Source organism: Rhincodon typus, chromosome 19, assembly GCF_021869965.1.
Source record: "Rhincodon typus isolate 14 chromosome 19, sRhiTyp1.1, whole genome shotgun sequence".
Lineage (NCBI taxonomy): Eukaryota > Metazoa > Chordata > Chondrichthyes > Orectolobiformes > Rhincodontidae > Rhincodon > Rhincodon typus.
Window position 1 is genome coordinate 15,817,509 of NC_063350.1, and position 14,130 is coordinate 15,831,638.

Below are 14,130 nucleotides of genomic sequence, written 5' to 3' on the forward strand. Positions count from 1 at the left end.
CCATTCCTGGTTTTCTCAGATCAAGAAGCTAAGCTATATGCCTAAGAATTTCCTAGAATTAACTGCTGGTAAGTGTTAATTAATATCACCGAGAATAATAGTGTGATCATGGCAGAGAAGGGAAAATAGGGAAACTGTAGTTGGATTCTGAATTTAAGAGCAGGATGAGGAAACTGGCTGTGTTTCTGGTAACGTGGCTCAGTTAAAGGATTCCCATGTTTGAATATTCCCGTGCAAGAATCAAGTGGTTAATGATTTGAGATAACCAGTTTTAAAAAATTGATATTTTTCGATCTTGACTGACAAAAGTGCAACCATTTGAGTTCCATCCAGGCTTGGTGCATCAATGTTCTGAAACAGTTACTGAATTTCTGTAGTCTCAGTTTTATTATGACGTCAGTTAGGCTAACTCTTCACCATTACTGCCCTACTAACTATCTCAAAGTGCTAGTATGTAAATAATAAACATGAATGTGTAATAAAAAACCTTTTATTTACAAATTAAAGTACAAACCGAAAACTAAACAGAAATGCTCAAGTAAATGTGTGCAATTTAAAATCAAAATTCTCATCTAGACACCTGTTACATTAAATGATATATTATGGAAAGATGGACTTGAGATTAAAATTAAGTGCTAATCAGTAACTGAAGGTATGTAGAAGCATGAGTGTTTTAAAATAGGATAAGTTCACCATCATCTTAAATGCAACAATGTAGTGTATAAAATGCCTTTGTGTACAGACAAATGATTAAGCCTTTCAATACAAAAATATACATTTTTGAATAAGGAATCTAACATTTTGTGAGTTACAAGTTGTAGAAGAACCAAGTCCTGCCGATATCTTCATCGCAAGAAGATTTGCTGAATCCATGGTGGTGCAAAAGTTCAATTTCAGTTATTTGGCAAAGTACTTAAACCAGCCTCCTGTGTGTCTAGATAATGATCCTGTAGAGAAACAGTATAATCACTAGTGTACTGCAATGCATCTGACAGGATTTTAATTGAGCATATTGAATTCTTTTGCAATGGATGACATTTTTAAAAGGACAACAATTGCAAGATCAATGGTTATACAATTTCACTGCAAATTAAAGATTTCTTAAATTCACCTGATTCAGCTTCTTAAACTCCACCACCTGGAAAAAGATATGCTCTAAAATTTCTTTTGCGCTGCGACTATCTTGCCTATTTGATACACCGAGAATGTCACCACACTTGCGAACATAAAATTCGAGATCGTCATCAGTACCTGGAAAGAAATCAAAGTTTAAGAGTCCTTTCAATATAGCAACATCTTGCTATTAAATAGCAGAAATAACTAGAATGTAGAAGAGGATAATCATTCTAGATGAAGATAAGCAGGTCAAGTTTGCTTCACAATATGACACCTGACAATGGAAAATCAGAACCCACAGTTGTGACAATATAATGTTTGAGTCAGTAGGTCCACTGTATGTAAGGGCATTGTTCATTAGTTATCCTGAAAGAGTTGGATTATTGCTGGAATTCTGTCCAGGTGACTTTGGCTGATCTGTAAACTGAAGTCCCAACGGGGAGTAAACTGACAACACTAGGTTTCCTTTTTGGGTTACAGATGTCATTGCCAGAGTCAACTACATAGATCTGAAGAGAAATGGAACCAGGATTTCTTCCTCAAGAGGGAATTAGTAAACTAGTTGGGTTCTCATTTGCAATCCAAAAGCTTGTATGGTCTTTTTTTCATCTACCAACCCAAAAACTGAAATTTAATTCATAAATCTGCCAACAGATTTGTGAGCAAAGTTAGATCTCACAGAATAACAGGGAAAGTAACATGGAACCAAAATTAGCTGAGTGACAGGAAACAATGGTTAATGCATGTTTTTCAGACTGGAGATGGTTTATAGTGGAATTCCCTAGGGATCAGTGTTCTATTAATGATCTAGACCTTACAGACAATACAAACGTTGGAAATATTGATAACTGAGAGGATAGTGTAGAAGTTCAAAAAGACATAGGTAGGCAGGTGGAATGGGTGATCAGTTTTGGAAGGAAGACCTCAGAGAGAATATAAAATGTAGGGTACAATTCTAAAGAGGGTGCAGAAGCAAAGGGACCTGTTTAAAATCATTGAAGGTGACAAGATAGTTTCATAAAATAATTAAGAAAGCACCCCAGACTTCATTAGTGGAGACAGAGGCACAGAGGTTATGTTAAATTTGCATAATAGTGTGATTTAGCCTCAACTGGAGTATGGTCATTAAGCATGTGAAGACATAGGTATGTACAAAACATTCACAAGAATGGTTTCAGGCTTCAATATTCTATGTGTTGTGCTGTCATGAAGAACTTCAGTTATGTAAACGGAATGCAGATGTTGGGAAAATTATCCCAGGGGAAGGTTGGGAGATTTGACTGCCATATTCAAATGACGAGGGATCTAGCCAGGGTATGCAGGGAGAATAGTTCCTGTCAGTGGAAGGATCAAGAACAAGTGTGCACAGATGTAAGATAATTGCTCAGAAGTGACTAAAAAAGAACATTCACTTGAAAGTTCACTTGTCCAAATTAAATCAGCAAAGATCGAATTCCATTGAAAGTTTTATACCTTCTTCCAAAGGTTTTCATTTTAATATTTTCTAGGTTTGGAAATCTAGAGAGAAAATTTCCATTAAAATGCATTAATCATGTACACTTCTTTAAAAAATGATAGCACTTTGCATGCCCAAAGTTTACATTTCCATTTGTCCAAGATTAGCTATTTTGTAAAATAAGCCCACTAAAGTGAATAATGCATATATCTTTCCTCCAGAAGGCACCACATGGGAAATTCATCTGGACCATTGTCCAAATTGCATAAGCCTGAACAGTAAGCACCGAAAACTCGTTGAGCATGTAGAACATCACAATCGAGACTGAACTTTGGCTTGGTTGATGTTTTCAAAAGCAGACACACCATAATTTTAATGGAACAAATTATATTCAAACAGAGTTATATCTTAAAGCTTATTTTTAAGGTCATTTTTATGACACATTATAAATGATAAACACAAGTGAAATTAATCAGTTAGTTCCTTAAAGCCTTTACAGATGGCCAAATCTGTGTGCAAGTTCAAATTCATTTTTACTTCTCCAGGGATATAAATAAGGGGATGCCTGAAAAGAAACGGTTTCTCTCTTTTCCTGCAATAGTGAAAATCAAAATCATGTATATCCATAGGCTTGGTAAGGTGAATAAATGAAAGTCTCCTTCTTCCCTTCCTGTTCTTCTCACTCATTCTCTTGCCATTCTTTGTCATCACTGTTTATTTATTTTCCTCTTTTATTGCTCCTCGTCCAAGTCATTCTCCTGCCTATCTGAATTGCTTTTCTTGTTATCATTTACTCTCTCTTATTTTCTGCTTTGCTTTAATTCTCTCCATTTCTCATTCTCATACACTTTTTCTGTTGGATCTGCTCTATTCTAGTTTGCTGTCTCCTGTTGACTCATTTTTCTGCTTAGAATTAATCTCTCTGTAACCCCCTCCCCAACCACCCTGCTTTTGGATTACCCTTTCTGGTGTATGAGCTGTTTTTCTTCTCACAAATTCTCCATTTCCATCCCTCTCCCGTTGAGAATGCAGATGGAATAATAAACAGAGTATAAAATAGGCTAGAAATCTGGTGTTCAAGAAAATAGGGAATGGGAATATGGAAGCACCCAAGTCAGGTTACTAAAGCAACATACAGAACAGCAAAGAAGCTAGAAAACATTAGATCTAGCTGGAGAGTGGAAGTATTATCGTGACTAACCTAATAAAGTTATGACTGAAAGGAGGTGTAACTAATTGGATGGATGGTAGGCATTTCCAGGTCTTGCCAGCATAAATCAAGTTCAGCTTTTTTGTCAAGTGAAGTTACTCAATGTGTAGCAAATTCACAATGAACTGAGGCAACAGAGTTCCCATCCTTTGCTTGGGCAGCAGGGATCAAGGAAAAGCTAGCAGGTAAGACGTGAGCCTTCAAATAAAAAATATATTACTGCAGATGCTGGAAACTTGGAAGAAACTCAGCAAGTTTGGCAGTATCTCTGGACAAAGAAAGAGTTAACATCGAGTCTGACATGACTCTTCTTCTGAACCTGACAGGACATTAACCTTGGTCGATATTCTCCTCCACAAGTGCAAAGTCAGACTAATTACAGTGTTTCCACTGTTTCCTTGGTTGATATTAATTAGCTTAACACATTGTGTATTTTCTAATCAGGAAAACCTTAATCATAGATAATATTTATGCAATAAGGAAAAAGTGGATCAGCAGTAAAAAGTTAAAACATAAACTCAAGAACAGAAGCTTAGAAATAAGCAAGAATTGGACAAAAAGAAACTGCTTACATTTGTTAGTCAGCTGAGCAAGTCTGACTTTCTCAGATGAAAATGTTTCATCAAGATCAAAGAGGTCTAAGGTTGGTGCTGGTAACTCTCGAAAAGAGGGAGGAAAGACCTGTTATATTAAAACAATTCATATGTAAACATTACTGTAGACATGACTCAAAAAAAGTTGAATTATACATTTTTTAAAATTGATAATACTTAGTTTTTGATATACAAAATAGGTATTGCAAATGTGATGGACTTAACAATACACCAGCTGCATTGTCAACTTTATAGCCCTATTACCACAAGAGTGTTGGCTGACTACTAATGTGACAATGTTGCCACCAGGACACTTGTTACAACACAATCCTCAGAGTAAATATACACTTTCTTATCATCTCAGTGTTTTTATCATTAGTTCTGAAATGGTGAAAAGACACTGGGTACATAGTCTACCTTTTACCACAATTTTATTTTTCAAAAGTAAATCGCTGAAGAGAATAAGTGAATTTCCATATTAAATAACTGTAGCAAATAAAAGTTAAATAAAAATTATAAAAATTAAATAAAACTTATAGTTGATCCAATTTGCTCTTATGTTGTCACATGTTCATTTCTAATGTTCTGTGGTCTGATTTGTAAGATTTGTACTTACAGCTGGCTGTAGTGTAGGCAGGGGTGTTTCAAATTGAGGTTGTATTAGTTGCAGTGATTCATGTTTCACATTTAGTTGTTCATAAGCCCTGGAAACACACAAAAATGAGAATGTGCCAATATTGAAATAGTGTAAATAAGAGTACAATCATGGCAGATTTTGTGAAAAAGTGAGTCAATGATTACAAGAATGTCGCATTTCATTAGGACCTAAATTTCAGCAGTTCACTATTTTTTCGTTTGCAAAATATTTGTTTTTGTCAAGATTTTCAACTATCAATGTAGGCAAGCCTGGTAAATTCAGACATCAAGGAAGTATAAATAATTTTTAAATATATATTGGAAAGAATCTTATGTTAATAAAGATTCACCATTCATGTCTATTGCGATGAAAGGCAATTATATTAATTACAAACATTTTATCTCAAGGTAATTACTGTTTATAATTAGTTATGTTATTGCTGTACAAGTTTTAAGTATGTTACATAGTAATTTCAAACAAATTAATCATTTGATTTTTAAAATTCTGTAGTTGACTTTTTGTTTTTTCTTCATGTTACATATCATTTCCTATCAGGGATAACAGGATGACAACTTAATTCCAAGTATTTGAGAATGTTTCTCCTTAGTTGGATAATATGTTGTTTCTGTGACAGCAATCTGCATTAACATTCCACATGTCATCCACCTGTACAGTTTCAGGAATGCACCATGGAGAATTACCGATACGTCAAGCCATTCTGTGGTGCAAAACATTAAAACTTGAATGTGCTGACACAAGCTGGACTACCATCCAATGAGTATCTACATGGGCCACACTCTGCTATGAAACAGTAATTGGCATAGGGGAAAACAAGGAAGGAATGAAGTTTTAAAAAATGTAATCACTGATGTGTTACTTTAAATTATATTCTCCTGCTTCTCATTCTACTTAAAGTTTGTATCTCAAACATACAAAAGTTTAGTTTTGTACAATTTTTTTAACCGATACTGACGTGATAACTTTTGGAAGAGCCATTGTGTCCAGCTTAAAGACTGACATGTCGAAGAGAGTAGTAAAATCTCTTGGATTTTCATCTCCTTCCTGCAGACAAACCCTCAATCTTTCAGACAGTTTAGCTGTATCTGGAAGCATGGTGTAATCTGAAATCTTGATAACAAAATGTTTTTTCAATAATTCAAGAATAGTTTCAAAATAAAACAAAGTTTTTAAAAAAAAATCATTTAATTGTCAATCTTTATAATTTTGAAACAAGTTCCTGACTTAGGTGTATATTTTGTTCTAGTAGCCAATAAACTAAATGAGACACACAGATCATTCAAACCCTGCCCTGGCCCACTAAAAACTTTTCCCACATTGTACTATTCTTTTGTACCCCTGGTGTCAGTGTACAGTGGTGATCTATTAAGTTCTGCTTATGTAGGATTAAAATAGGATTGATGCTACAACCTATTAGCTCAAATTTATTATTTTTTTGAAAAGTGTTTCCTCACTGTTCAAGGTTTTCATTTTTCTGTAGGAATATTGCTTGTGGATTTTTAGGACAAATATTTTTGTACTGTTTTGAGTATGTAATTATCTTTTTTTCCCCCCAAAAGAATTACAGCGTTTCCAATTTTTTACTCCAAATTACTATTTTTACCTCTGGATCCTCTGCATCGATTTGGTTCAACTGGATTTCATTTGTAGTCAGCCATTGAAAAACAACATCCTGAGACAAACGGAAGAAATGATGGAGGATCAACAAAACAGAGCACAAAGTTCCTCTGGAGTCCAAGTTTGTCTCTAGACTTTTTTCCCTGAATGCATCTGAGTAGGAATTTGCAAAGACTTGCAAGCACAGATCGGTTAGGCTATTGTCGTATTATGTAGCAATAAAGAAGCCAAATAAAACAGCTACAGGAAGATCACAAACATCTGAAAAAGTGAAAAACTTTGTACAAAGTGCTGATAAAGACCTATGTGAAGTATTTCATGATACTGGCCTCCCTATGATAACAAAGGCATCAGGGCACTTTTGAAGAACAGTGAAAGGTAACTGATTTGATATTTGGGATTATGCAGCTGAGTTCTGAGAAGGCCTTGAATTTGACAGTACTTACATTGAAGAGAGTCATCACAGATTTTCAAGATTCCAGAAAATATAGACAGAATAGATGCAAACACATCTGATACAAGTGGATTCTATAAGGAGACACAGCCTGAAATCTAGAATAGGGAGAGCAAAAAGGTAACTTAGACATGATTGCTTTTGCCCTGGAGGGAATTATGGAATGGATTATCAAGGGAAGCAGGGCAGCTGGCTGTATCAGCAAATCTAAGAAAGCATATGAAAATTTCTACAGAGAAGGTACAAAAAGATTATAATAAGTTCTAGTCATAGGAACCACTCAGATGGCATTAGTAGCATTAACACCTTGATTATGTCCTGACAAGATAGCTCAAGTATTGGAATGGCTTTTTAAAAAATGTCACTAATTCAAAACTCCACATTACTGCATTTTAATGAATAGAAGGTTGATGGGAAAAGCCTTAGGTAGATGAAGATAAAATATTTTCACTGGTTGGACATTCTAGAACTGGGACCACAGTCTAAAAATTAGGGCCAGACCATTCAGGAGAGATGTTAGGAAGTACTTCTACACACAAAGGGTGGTAGAAGTTTGAAACTCTCTTTCACAACCGAAGTTGATGCTAGATCAGTTGTTCATTTCAAATCTGAGATAGATAAATTTTTGTTAAGCGAAGGCAGGTATATGGACTTAGGCCACAGATCAGCCATGATCTAATTGAATAGCAGAACATGCTCAAGGTGCTGAATAGTTTACTCCTGTTCCTAAGTTCCTACATCTGTTCCAATTATACGACCATAAGGTAAAGATATTCCCGGTCATCAAGTAGATTTATGGTAAAATTGATTATTATAACATTTCATGAGTTAAGAAACTTCAAGTTCAGTGACCCAAAGCCTCTCCAGAGAAGCAAATAATCTAAAACTGTTTAAAACAAGTGATGAGTCAAAGAAGTGGATAAAAAGAGGGTGTCTTTTGCAATAACAGTTGGGGGAAGATAATTTTAAACTGAAGTAGTCAAATACTTAAGTTATGCTAAAAAATAATGTGGTGTGAAGGCATTTGGATAAATCTAACAAATACAAGCCAGTCAGTTTAACATTGGGGTGGAAGAGCTTTCAGATACCATCATTCAGGGGAAAAATTTAATAATCACTTCAACAACTGGGAATGAATTTAGGACAGTCAGCGTAGATCTGTCACAGGTAAATTGGCTAACCTAACAACCCTGTTTACTAAGAAGAAAAGGAGGCAGAAGATAGGAAACTATAGGCTGGTTAGCCTGACCTCAGTTCTTGGTAAGATTTTAAGAGTCCATTGTTAAGGATGAGATTACGGAGTACTTGGAAGTGCACGGTAAAAAAGGGCTGAGTCAGCACAGCTTTGTCAACCAGAGGTCATGCCTGACAAATCTGTCAGCATTCATTTCAAGAGGGCTGGAATACAGCTGAGGTTATACAAAGTTCAGGTCAGATTGCATTTGGGATATTGTGAGCAGTTTTGGGCCCTGTATCTAAGGAAGGATGTGCTAGCATTGGAGGGGATCTACAGGAGGCTTACGAGAATGATCCTGGTGATGAAGGGATTATCATATGAACAGCGGTTGAGGACTTTTGTGTCTGGACTTGATGAAGTTTAGAAGGATGAGAGGGATCTCATTGAAACTTACAGAATACTGAGGGGCCTGGATAGAATGGACGTGGAGAGGATGTTACCACTAGTAGGAAAGACTAGGACCGAAGATGAAGCTTCAGAATGAAGAGATGATCATTTAGATCTGAGATGCGGAGGAATTTTCAGCCAGAGTGGTGAACCCCTGTAACTCATCGCTGCAGAGAACTATGGAGGCTAAGTCATGTATTTAAGACAGAAACAGACAGGGTCTTGATTGGTAAGAGGATCAAGGGGTATGGATGAAGGCAGAAGAATGGAGTTGAGAAACATACCAGCATAATTAAACGGCAGAGCAGAATTGATGGGCTGAATGGCCTAATTCTTCTTTTACATCTTATGGTCTAAATTTATGTAACTAAACTTCTTTTGATGAAGTAACTCTAGGGTGAGGTGGGCGCTAATGTAGGTAATGCCATTAAAGTCATACACATGGACTTCCAAAAGGCTTTGATAAAGCATCACTCCATGTCAGCAAAAGTTGAAGCTCAAGCAATAGAACAGACAAGGGCAGCATGGATAATGAGGGTAGCAGAGTGACAGGAAGCAGGGAATAGTGGTGAAGAGACGTTTTTCAAACTGGAGGAAATTACAAAATGGGGTTCGCCAGAGTTGGTATTGAGCTACTGCTTTCTTGATTTATACTCTAATTTAGCGGCGGGAGCGGTGACAGTGCAAGCCAGGGGACAGCCAGGAAGGTAAGGTTTTGGTATAAAAAACTTGCCTCGTGAATAAGTGGAGCGAAGGCTGAGCAGGAGTGAACTTGGACGCGGGGACTGCCGGGTAAGTGAACTAATATCTTCGGGCAGGGGCTAAACCCGAAACACTATACGTGTAGTTTCTCCAACCCATTCTCCTCCTGTAACCAAAAAAAAACTGTGCGGAGGATCGGTTAGGTCAGCCCTTTTTTTCTTTTTATCTCATTGGCAATCTAGAGTAGAGGGGATGGAAGCTAGGGTAGTTGTATGCTCCTCCTGTAGGATGTGGGAGGTAAGGGTCATTACTAGTGTTCCTGCTGACTTCACCTGCGAGAAGTGCACCCAACTCCAGCTTCTCACAGATCGCATAAGGGAACTAGAGCTGGAGCTGGATGAACTCCGGATCATTCGGGAGGCTGAGGGGTTCATAGGAGTTATAGGGAGGTTCTCACACCCAAGTTACAGGATAAAGGTAGCTGGGTGATCGTCAGGAGAGGGAAAGGGAATGGGCAAATAGTGCAGGGATTTCCTGTGGCCATTTCCCTCAATAATAAGTATACCGCTTTGGTGCGGACAACCTGCCAGGGGAAAGCCATAGCGGCCAGGTCTCTGGCACTGAGCCTGGCTCAGAAGGGAATGGGGGTGAATAGGAGAGCGATAGTGATAGGAGATTCAATGGTTAGGGGAACAGACAGGAGATTCTGTGGTCCAAAGCGAGACTCCCAGATGGTATGTTGCCTCCCGGCTGCCAGGGTTAGGGTTGTCTTGGATCGAGTCTACAGGATTCTTAAGGGGGAGGGTGAGCAGCCAGAAGTCGTGGTACACATTGGCGCCAATAACATAACTAGGAAAAGGGATGAGGACCTGAAAAGTGAATATAGGGAGTTAGGTTGGAAGCTAAAAGGCAGGACGAGCAGAATAATAATCTCAGGATTACTACTGGTGCCAAGGTCTAGTGAGGCTAGGAATAGAGAGAGAATGCAGCTGAACACGTGGCTACAGAGCTGGTGTAGGCGGGAGGACTTCAGATATGTGGATCACTGGGATACCTTCAGGGGAAGGTGGGACCTGTACAAGAAGGATGGATTGCACCTGAACTGGAGGGGCACCAATATCCTGGGCAGGAGATTTGCTCGAGTTCTTCAGGAGGATTTAAACTGGCTTGGCAGGGGGATGGGAACCGGAGCTACGGATTAGAGGATGGGCTAGCTGGTGTACAAGCAGATACAGCATGCAGAGAGTCTGTGAGGAAGGTCAGACAGTTGGTAGGGCAGAGTTGCAGTCAGTGCGACGGATTGAAGTGTATCTATTTTAACGCAAGAAGTGTCAGGAATAAGGGTGACGAACTTAGAGCATGGATCAGTACTTGGAGCTATGACGTTGTGGCCATTATGGAGACTTGGATAACACAGGGGCAGAAATGGTTGTTGGATGTTCCGGGGTTTAGATGTTCCAAAAGAAATAGGGAGGGAGGTAAAAGAGGTGGGGGAGTGGCATTACTAATCAGGGATGGTATCACAGCTGCAGAAAGGGAGGTCATCGAGGAGGGGTTATCTACTGAGTCAGTATGGGTGGGAGTCAGAAACAGGAAAGGAGCAGTCACTTTATTGGGAGTTTTCAATAGACCCCCCATAGCAACAGAGACACTGAGGAACAGATTGGGAGGCAGATTTTGGAAAGGTGCAGAAGTAATAGGGTTGTTATCATGGATGACTTCAACTTGCCTAATATCGACCGGAACTTTCTAAGTTGTTTGGATCTAGTTTGAATGGAGCAGATTTTGTCAGGCGTGTCCAGGAAGGATTTCTGACTCAATATGTAGATAGGCCAACTAGAGGGGAGGCCATATTGGATTTGGTGCTTGGCAACGAACCAGGCCAGATGTCAGATCTCTCTGGGAGAGCAATTTGGTGATAGTGATCACAACACCCTGACCTTTACGACAGTCATGGAGAGGGATGGGGCAGATGGTATGGGAAAGTATTTAATTAGGGGCGGGGGACTTACAATGCTATTAGGCAAGAACTGCAGAGCATAAATTGGGAACGGATATTCTCAGGGAAATGCACGACAGAAACGTGGAGGTTGTTTAGTGGGCACTTGTTACGAGTACAGGATAGGTTTGTGCCACTGAGGCAAGGAAGGGATGGTAAGGTGAAGGAACCTTGGACAAGATATGTGGAACATCTAGTCAAGAGGAAGAAGGAAGCTTACTTAAGTTTGAGGAAGCAAGGATCGGACAGGGCTCTAGAGGGTTACAAGGTAGCCAGGAAAGAACTGAAGAATGGACTTAGGAGAGCTAGAAGGGGGTATGAAAAAGCCTTGGTGGGTAGAATTAAGGAAAACCCCGGCGTTCTATACTTATGTGAGGAACAAGAGGATGGCCAGAGTGAGGGTAGGGCTGATCAGGGATAGTGGAGGGAACTTGTGCGTGGAGTTGGAGGAGGTTGGGGAAGTTCTTAATGAATACTTTGCTTCAGTATTCACCAGTGAGAGGGATCTTGACATTTCTGAGGACAGCGTGAAACAGGCTGATATGCTCGAACAGGTTGATGTTAGGAAGGAGGATGTGCTAAAAATTTTGAAAAACATGAGGACAGACAAATCCCCTAGGTCAGACATGTTACCCAAGGTTACTACGGAAAGCGAGGGAAGAGATTGCTGCGCCTTTGACGATGATCTTTGCATCCTCACTGTCCACTGGAGTAGTACCAAATGATTGGAGAGTGGCAAATATTATTCCCTTGTTCAAGAAAGGGAATAGGGATAATCCTGGGAATTACAGACCAGTCAGTCTTACTTCTGTGGTGGGCAAATTATTGGAAGGAATTCTGAGAGATAGTATTTATGATTATTTGGAAAAGCACAGTTTGATTAGAAACAGTCAGCATGGCTTTGAGAGGGGCAGGTCATGCCTCACAAGCCTTATTGAATTCTTTGAGGATGTGACAAAACACATTGATGAAGGTAGAGCATTGGATGTGGTGTATATGAATTTTATCATGGCATTTGATAAGGTTCCCCATGGTAGGCTCATTCAGAAAGTAAGGAGGCATGGGATTCAGGGAAATTTGGCTGTCTTGATATAAAACTGGCTGTCCAATAGAAGACAGAGGGTGGTAGTAGATGGAAAATACTCAGCCTGAAGCTCGGTGACCAGCGGTGTTCCATAGGGATCTGTTCTGGGACGTGTGCTCTTTGTGATCTTTATAAATGACTTGGATGAGGAAGTAGAAGGATGGGTTAGTAAGTTTGCCAATGACACAAAGGTTGGTGGAGTTGTGGATAGTGTGGAGGGCTGTTGTAAATTGCAACAGGACATTGACAGGATGCAGAACTGGGCAGAGATGTGGCAGATGGAATTCAACCCGGAAAAGTGTGAAGTGATTCATTTTGGAAGGTTGAATTTGAATGCAGAATACAGGGTTTATGGCAGGACTCTCGGCAGTGTGGAGGAACAGACGGATCTTGGGGTCCACGGCTATAGATCCCTCAAAGTTGCCACCCAAGTTGATAGGGTTGTTAAGAAGGCGTATGGTGTGTTGCTTTCATTGCTAGGGGAATTGAGTAATAGAGCTGTGAGGTTATGCTGCAGCTCTATAAAACCCTGGTTAGACCACACTTGGAATACTGTATTCAGTTCTGGTCGCCTCATTATAGGAAAGATGTGGAAGCTTTAGAGAGGGTGCAGAGGAGATTTACCAGGATACTGCCTGTACTGGAGAGCAGGTCTTATGAGGAAAGGTTGAGGGAGCTAGGGCTTTTCCCATTGAAGCAAAGAAGGATGAGAGATGACTTGATGGAGGTATAGATAGAGTGGATAGCCAGAGACTTTTTCTCAGGGCAGAAATGACTATTACAGGGGCACAGTTTTAAGGTGATTGGAGGAAGGTATAGGGGAGATGTCAGAGGTAGGTTCTTTACAAAGAGAGTGGTGGGTGTGTGGAATACGCTGTCGGCGGAGGTAGTGGAGTCAGATACATTAGGGACATTTAAGCGACTCTTGGATAGGCACATAGATGATAGTAAAATGTAGGGTATGCAGGGTAGTTTGATCTTAGAGTAGGATAATAGGTCGGCACAACATAATAGGCCAAAGGGCCTGTACTGTGCTGTACTGTCCTATGTTCTACGTTCTATTCTAGACATGGGGGTGCAGGACAAAATTTCAGAATTTGCAGATTAGACAGAACTTGGAAGAATTGAGTATGAGGAAGATGATGGTAATAGAATTCATGTGGAGGAATGAACAGACAAGTGGCAAATGAAATTTAATCCAAAGGAGCATGAACAAAAACATTTTTGTTAGAAGAACAAAGAAAGGCAATATCAAACAAAGGATACAACTCTAAAGTGGGTGCATGAGCAGAGGGTTGAGGGGTATGTATCCCCAAATCATTGAAAGTGATAGAGCAGGTTGAGAAAGCAATTAAAAGGTAAACAGGATCCTGGACTTTACAAGTAGAGGCACAAGAGTACACAAGTAAGAAAGTTATGTTGATCCTTTATGAAACACTGATTTTACCTCATATGCTGTTCTGAGCATCACATGCTGGAAGGATATGAAAGTTTTAGAGAGGTTGCATAAAGGACTTAGAAAGTGGTTCCAACAATGAGAGAATTCAGTTATGGGATAACAAAGTGTAGAGCTGGATGAACACAGCAGGCCAAGCAGCATCATAGGAGCAGGAAGGCTGA

At 39.4% G+C, this 14,130-nt stretch overlaps 1 protein-coding gene across 2 annotated transcripts in view; it reads right to left on the reverse strand.

The window, feature by feature from the left end:
* Positions 1-367: 367 nt before the first annotated feature.
* The window catches only part of ift52 (intraflagellar transport 52 homolog (Chlamydomonas)), a 23,543-nt gene continuing 9,780 nt past the window's right edge, over positions 368-14,130 (reverse strand). Inside the window, exons 6-11 of one of the 2 annotated variants that reach the window (XM_048608474.1) lie at positions 6,634-6,702; positions 5,986-6,140; positions 4,992-5,079; positions 4,355-4,463; positions 1,112-1,251; positions 368-947 (exon numbers count right to left, since the gene is read on the reverse strand). In XM_048608474.1, the coding sequence (XP_048464431.1) occupies positions 894-947; positions 1,112-1,251; positions 4,355-4,463; positions 4,992-5,079; positions 5,986-6,140; positions 6,634-6,702 (615 nt within the window). In that variant the 3' untranslated portion in view covers positions 368-893. The remainder of the gene's footprint in view (positions 948-1,111; positions 1,252-4,354; positions 4,464-4,991; positions 5,080-5,985; positions 6,141-6,633; positions 6,703-14,130) is intronic. The other variant, XM_048608475.1, reaches the window with a different exon arrangement.